Raw genomic sequence first — 7,500 nt, forward strand, 5'->3', positions numbered from 1 at the left:
GCTCGCGCCGATCTCCTTTTCAGTCGGCTGCGTCTTTCTTGTGCTGTTCTCGGTCGCTCTGTGGCTCTTGTGGTTTTCGCTCTTTTCCTGTTTTCTGCTGGTTCTCCTACTCTTTCTGCCTTGATCGTTCCTCCTTCTCCCCTTTTATACAGCGTCAGGAGAAATGTTAATTGTGTGCCGGTGCGTGATCTACGCCCTTAAACTTTATCGCGGCGGCGTCGCTTCCGGCACGCCACGCCTCTTTGTTCCGCTGCTTTCTCCGCCTCCTGGCCGCCATTTTGAGCAAGGCAAAAGCATGTCCCGCCCCGCCGTTGGCCCGTCGGCTCTGTCTCTCCAGTCCTCCATCGCCAAACTCAAGCCAGGCTTCAATCTAGCTGAACATACTCCCCCCTCCCCTTTTTTGAAGGAGCGGGAAAAAAAAATCGCCACGTCCCTTGTCTTCTCTTCTTCTATATCCAACATTGTGTATTATTCTAATCGATCTTTTGTGTAACACAGTTAACGAATGTAGCGCATATTTGTAGTTGTTTCCCCATATTTCTGCACAATAACTCAGATATGTAAGTAACACTAGCGAGCAGTAGAGAATATAAAGTGATTTTTGGCCCAGGACGTATTTTGCTTTATTCATTATTGAAATATTTTTTGCCACCTTATGGTGTATGTTTTGTTTATGAGATTTCTGGTTCATTTTATCATCTATTAATACTCCCCAAAATCTGGTTTCTTTTACCCTTTCGATATCTATTCCATCAATTTGTATTCGTGTCTGATGCTCTTTTCTACTGTTACCAAATAGCATTATTTTAGTTTTACTTAGTTTCAAGGATAGCCTGTTTTTATCAAACCATTTTTTTAATTTATTCATTTCTTCCGTTATTATTTGTATTATCTTCTGTGTGTTCTCTCCTGAACAGAAAGCAGGTGTGTCGTCTGCAAATAAAACTAACTTCAAGTCTTTTGTAACTTTGCAAATATCGTTTATATAAAGATTGAACAATCTTGGTCCCAGTATTGATCCCTGGGGTACACCACAAGATATATCCAATCGTGTTGAACTATTTTCACCTATCTTCACATATTGCTCCCTGTTGGTTAAATAACTTCTTATCCAGCTCAATACCAAACCTCTGATGCCATAACCTTGTAGTTTTTTAATTAAAATATCATGATTAATTGTGAGGGTTGGACTCCGCCAAGGCTGTCCTTTGTCACCGATTCTGTTCATAACTTTTATGGACAGAATTTCTAGGCGCAGTCAAGGCGTTGAGGGGATCCGGTTTGGTGACCGCAGGATTAGGTCTCTGCTTTTTGCAGATGATGTAGTCCTGATGGCTTCATCTGGCCGGGATCTTCAGCTCTCACTGGATCGGTTCGCAGCCGAGTGTGAAGCGACCGGAATGAGAATCAGCACCTCCAAGTCCGAGTCCATGGTTCTCGCCCGGAAAAGGGTGGAGTGCCATCTCCGGGTTGGGGAGGAGACCCTGCCCCAAGTGGAGGAGTTCAAGTACCTAGGAGTCTTGTTCACGAGTGGGGGAAGAGTGGATCGTGAGATCGACAGGCGGATCGGTGCGGCGTCTTCAGTAATGCGGACGTTGTATCGATCCGTTGTGGTGAAGAAGGAGCTGAGCCGGAAGGCAAAGCTCTCAATTTACCGGTCGATCTACGTTCCCATCCTCACCTATGGTCATGAGCTTTGGGTCATGACCGAAAGGATAAGATCACGGGTACAAGCGGCCGAAATGAGTTTCCTCCGCCGGGTGGCGGGGCTCTCCCTTAGAGATAGGGTGAGAAGCTCTGCCATCCGGAAGGAACTCAAAGTAAAGCCGCTGCTCCTCCACATCGAGAGGAGCCAGATGAGGTGGTTCGGGCATCTGGTCAGGATGCCACCCGAACGCCTCCCTAGGGATGTGTTTAGGGCACGTCCAGCTGGTAGGAGGCCACGGGGAAGACCCAGGACACGTTGGGAAGACTATGTCTCCCGGCTGGCCTGGGAACGCCTCGGGATCCCCCGGGAAGAGCTAGACGAAGTGGCTGGAGATAGGGAAGTCTGGGCTTCCCTGCTTAGGCTGCTGCCCCCGCGACCCGACCTCGGATAAGCGGAAGATGATGGATGGATGGATGGATGGATGGATGGATGATTAATTGTGTCAAATGCTTTTGTTAAATCCATGAATACTGCGGCTATACATTCCTTACCGTCTATTGCATTGGTAATTTCCTCTGTTATTTTGATTAATGCTATTGAAGTTGAGATATTTGCTCTAAATCCAAATTGGTTCTCCATGAGCGTCCCACTTTTATTGATAAATGTATCTAATCTACTATTGAATAGTTTTTCTTTGATTTTGGAGAATTGTGGAAGTAATGAAACTGGTCTGTAGTTAGTGAACTGGTGTGTGTCTCCCTTCTTATGAATCGGTATAACTTTTGCAATGTTCATTTTGTCAGGGAATTTGCCGGATAAAAATGATACATTACTAATATATGTAAGAGGTTCTGATATCTTTATCGTGGATGTTCTCTACTAAATCCATCCATCCACCCATTTTCTACCACTTATTCCCTTTTGGGGTCGCGGGCGCCTATCTCAGCTACTAAATCCTTTCGGCAAAAATATGGCAATATCCCGAAATGATGAATTATGACACATAGAATGGACCTGCTATCCCCGTTTAAATAAGAACATCTCATTTCAGTAGGCCTTTAAGATCACCTCTGTAATGTTTTGTGCACCTTTTGCAGTAAAACTTCTTCATTCTCTGACACGTGACGTCTTCCAGCAAGCTATTTCGGGTGCTTCAGTGGTTCCAAAAGCTGCTGCAGTATCTTGGACAGCGCAAGTGAAGTTCATTGAACATAGTCTAACCTTGTTTGAGGTACAGAACCCCAACAGTTTCATAGGCGCGGTCACCGAACCATTCGTTTGTTACGTCTCGTCTCGATTACTGTAACGTATTATTTTCGGGTCTCCCAATGTCTAGCATTAAAAGATTACAGTTGGTACAAAATGCGGCTGCTAGACTTTTGACAAGAACAAGAAAGTTTGATCACATTACACCTGTACTGGCTCACCTGCACTGGCTTCCTGTGCACTTAAGATGTGACTTTAAGGTTTTACTACTTACGTATAAAATACTACACGGTCTAGCTCCATCCTATCTTGCCGATTGTATTGTACCATATGTCCCGGCAAGAAATCTGCGTTCAAAAGACTCCGGCTTATTAGTGATTCCTAGAGCTCAAAAAAAGTCTGCGGGCTATAGAGCGTTTTCCGTTCGGGCTCCAGTACTCTGGAATGCCCTCCCGGTAACAGTTCGAGATGCTACCTCAGTAGAAGCATTTAAGTCTCATCTTAAAACTCATCTGTATACTCTAGCCTTTAAATAGACCTCCTTTTTAGACCAGTTGATCTGCCGCTTCTTTTCTTTCTCCTATGTCCCCCCCCTCCCTTGTGGAGGGGGTCCGGTCCGATGACCATGGATGAAGTACTGACTGTCCAGAGTCGAGACCCAGGATGGACCGCTCGTCGGGACCCAGGATGGACCGCTCGCCTGTATCGGTTGGGGACATCTCTACGCTGCTGATCCGCTTGAGATGGTTTCCTGTGGACGGGACTCTCACTGCTGTCTTGGAGCCACTATGGATTGAACTTTCACAGTATCATGTTAGACCCGCTCGACATCCATTGCTTTCGGTCCCCTAGAGGGGGGGGTTGCCCACATCTGAGGTCCTCTCCAAGGTTTCTCATAGTCAGCATTGTCGCTGGCGTCCCACTGGATGTGAATTCTCCCTGCCCACTGGGTGTGAGTTTTCCTTGCCCTTTTGTGGGTTCTTCCGAGGATGTTGTAGTCGTAATGATTTGTGCAGTCCTTTGAGACATTTGTGATTTGGGGCTATATAAATAAACATTGATTGATCATTGATTGATTGAAAATTAATTTTAATTTTTTTTCTAATTCAAGACAAAGTTATGTTTTTTTTTTGACTGGTGCCCAAATGAACCGTGCATGAACATCACCTTGTTCAAAGAACAAAACCAACACATGAACTCACAACAAATTACACGCCTGCAAATCCGTGTGACTTCTGCCGATAGGGAGACATTTTAATTCACACGATGAGTCGGGTGTGTCTTGACCTCCGCCGAACCCCTGAGACCGACTCAAGGAACCCCTAGGGTTCCATCAAACCCAGGTTAAGTACCACTGCTCTAACAGCAGCAATGTGCCTTGTGATCTCGTGGAGAGACCAGACGACTGTGATGGATATATGGGCAGCACGGTGAGAGAGGGGTTAGTGCGTCTGCCTCACAATACGAAGGTCCAGAAGTGCTGGGTTCAATCCCGTGACTGTGTGGGTTCCCTCCGGGTACTCCGGCTTCCTCCCACCTCCAAAGACATGCACCTGGGGATAGGTTGATTGGCAACACTAAATTGGCCCTAGTGTGTGAATGTGAGTGTGAATGTTGTCTGTCTATCTGTGTTGGCCCTGCGATGAGTGGGCGACTTGTCCAGGATGCACGCCGCCTTCTGCCCGATTGTAGCTGAGATAGGCACCAGCGCCCACCGTGACCCCAAAGGGAATAAGGGGTAGAAAATGGATGGATGGATACATATATATATATATATATATATATATATATATCCATTTCCACCGCTTTTCCCTTTTGGGGTCACGGGGGGGTCGCTGGAGCCTATCACAATAGCATTCGGGCGGTAGGCGGAGTACACCCTGGACAAGTCGCCACCTCATACATATATATATATATATATATATATATATATATATATATATATATATATATATATATTACGGCTGGGCAACGATTAAAAATTTCCGCCCGATTGTAGCTGAGATAGGCGCCAGCGCCCCCCGCGACCCCGAAAGGGAATAAGCGGTAGAAAATGGATGGATATCTTCTAAGTGCAGTCAAGATGGAACATATGCATTATACAGTATATATATGTATATATACAGTATATATGTGTATATACATATGTATGTATGTATGTATATCTATATATATGTATACATATGTATGTATGTATGTATATATATATATGTATATATATATGTATATATACATATGTATGTATGTATGTGTGTATATATATATATATATATATATATATATATATTTTTTTTTTTGTTTGTTTTTTTTTTTTTGCAGAATGATTCCTGTTTAAAATCTCGTCTTAAGTATTTTGTCTGAAATACAACTTTTATTCTCCATGCAGCATTGCAGGGCAATGAGATTTTCCCTGCCCTGATGTGGGATCTGAGCCGAGGATGTCATGCATGGTGGCTCGTGCAGCCCTTTGAGACACTTGTGAATAAGGGCTATATAAATAAAGTCTGATTGATTGACTTAAAGTGTAATACTATGAATTTTAAAAAGCCACTTTACTCACCTCATTGCTCTCAGAATCCGCCATTTTTCTCCTGAGGAGCATGCAACGGGACGAGTGCTTGATTCCCATAAGAGGCAGGCGGTGGGGACAAAAAAACAAAAAATGTGGACACCTGACAGATGGGCGGGAAAAAAAACAAAAAATAAAAAAAAAACACCTCCTTCGCGTTTCCGGCCCAATTATTTGTCATTGAACAGCCATCAGGTGCAGGGCGAGATGCAATCTTCTTCTAGAATGCCAAGGGTGCGCAGACAGAAGCAGACCGGCTCCCGGACGTGATGTTGCCACGAAGCGGCGCAGGTTCCATGGCGGGAAAGTTTGCCGTCCACCGGCGTTTTTTCCCGCCCCCCTCCCGCAGGAAAAGGAGACGCGCGCATCAGCCCGAGATGAAGATGAGAAGACGTCAGGCGGCATCCTGTCCCGTCATGATGGAGTGTGCGGACGTCAACGCGGCACACTTGTGTGCTGACGTCTAAGCGGCACACTTGTGTGCGGACGTCTAAGCGGCACACTTGTGTGCGGACGTCAAAGCGGCACACTTGTGTGCGGACGTCTAAGCGGCACACTTGTGTGCGGACGTCTAAGCGGCACACTTGTGTGTATATATATATATATATATATATATATATATATATATATATATATATATATATATAAAATCCATCCATTTCCTACTGCTTATGTCCTTCGGGTTCACGGGGGGCGCTGGAGCCTATCTCAGCTACAATTGGGCAGAAGGCGAGTACACCCTGGACAAGTATGTATGTATGTATGTATATATATATATATATATATATATATATATATATATATATATATATCAATCAATCAATGTTTATTTATATAGCCCCAAATCACAAATGTCTCAAAGGACTGCACAAATCATTACGACTACAACATCCTCGGAATATGTATATATTAGGGGAATACGAATCGAATTGTTTACGTTGTGCGATTCAGAATCGATTCTCATTTTTAAAAAATCGATTTTTATTTATTTTTATTTTTTTTAATTTTCCCATCCATTCATCCATCTTCTTCCGCTTATCCGAGGTCGGGTCGCGGGGGCAACAGCCTAAGCAGGGAAACCCAGACTTCCCTCTCACCAGCCACTTCGTCTAGCTCTTCCCGGGGGATCCCGAGGCGTTCCCAGGCCAGCCGGGAGACATAGTCTTCCCAACGTGTCCTGGGTCTTCCCCGTGGCCTCCTACCGGTTGGACGTGCCCTAAACACCTCCCTAGGGAGGCGTTCGGGTGGCATCCTGACCAGATGCCCGAACCACCACATCTGGCTCTTCTCGATGTGGAGGAGCAGCGGCTTTACTTTGAGTTCCTCCCGGATGGCAGAGCTTCTCACCCTATCTCTAAGGGAGAGACCCGCCACACGGCGGAGGAAACTCATTTCGGCCGCTTGTACCCGTGATCTTATCCTTTCGGTCATGACCCAAAGCTCTTGACCATAGGTGAGGATGGGAACGTAGATCGACTGGTAAATTGAGAGCTTTGCCTTCCGGCTCAGCTCCTTCTTCACCACAACGGATCGATACAACGTCCGCATTACTGAAGACGCCGCACCGATCCGCCTGTCGATCTCACGATCCACTCTTCCCTCACTCGTGAACAAGACTCCTAGGTACTTGAACTCCTCCACTTGGGGCAGGGTCTCCTCCCCAACCCGGAGATGGCATTCCACCCTTTTCCGGGCGAGAACCATGGACTCGGACTTGGAGGTGCTGATTCTCATTCCGGTCGCTTCACACTCGGCTGCGAACCAATCCAGCGAGAGCTGAAGATCCGGTCAGATGAAGCCATCAGGACCACATCATCTGCAAAAAGCAGAGACCTAATCCTGCTGTCACCAAACCGGAACCCCTCAACGCCTTGACTGCGCCTAGAAATTCTGTCCATAAAAGTTATGAACAGAATCGGTGACAAAGGACAGCCTTGGCGGAGTCCAAACCTCAATCGATTCTCATTTTTAAAAAATCGATTTTTATTTTTATTTATTTATTTTATTTTATTTTATTTTTTTTTTTTAATCAATCCAACAAACCACTACACAGCAATACCATAACAATGCAATCCAA

At 45.3% G+C, this 7,500-nt stretch overlaps 1 protein-coding gene across 1 annotated transcript in view; it reads right to left on the reverse strand.

Annotated features, from left to right (window-relative positions):
• LOC133563672 (protein arginine N-methyltransferase 8-B-like) overlaps positions 1–5,775 on the reverse strand; it is a 108,446-nt gene extending 102,671 nt beyond the window's left edge. Inside the window, exon 1 of the mRNA XM_061917942.1 lies at positions 5,415–5,775. Within this exon, the coding sequence (XP_061773926.1) occupies positions 5,415–5,483 (69 nt within the window). The 5' untranslated portion in view covers positions 5,484–5,775. The remainder of the gene's footprint in view (positions 1–5,414) is intronic.
• Between the last annotated feature and the right edge of the window lie 1,725 nt (positions 5,776–7,500).

This window comes from Nerophis ophidion, linkage group LG12 (assembly GCF_033978795.1).
Source record: "Nerophis ophidion isolate RoL-2023_Sa linkage group LG12, RoL_Noph_v1.0, whole genome shotgun sequence".
Taxonomy (NCBI): domain Eukaryota; kingdom Metazoa; phylum Chordata; class Actinopteri; order Syngnathiformes; family Syngnathidae; genus Nerophis; species Nerophis ophidion.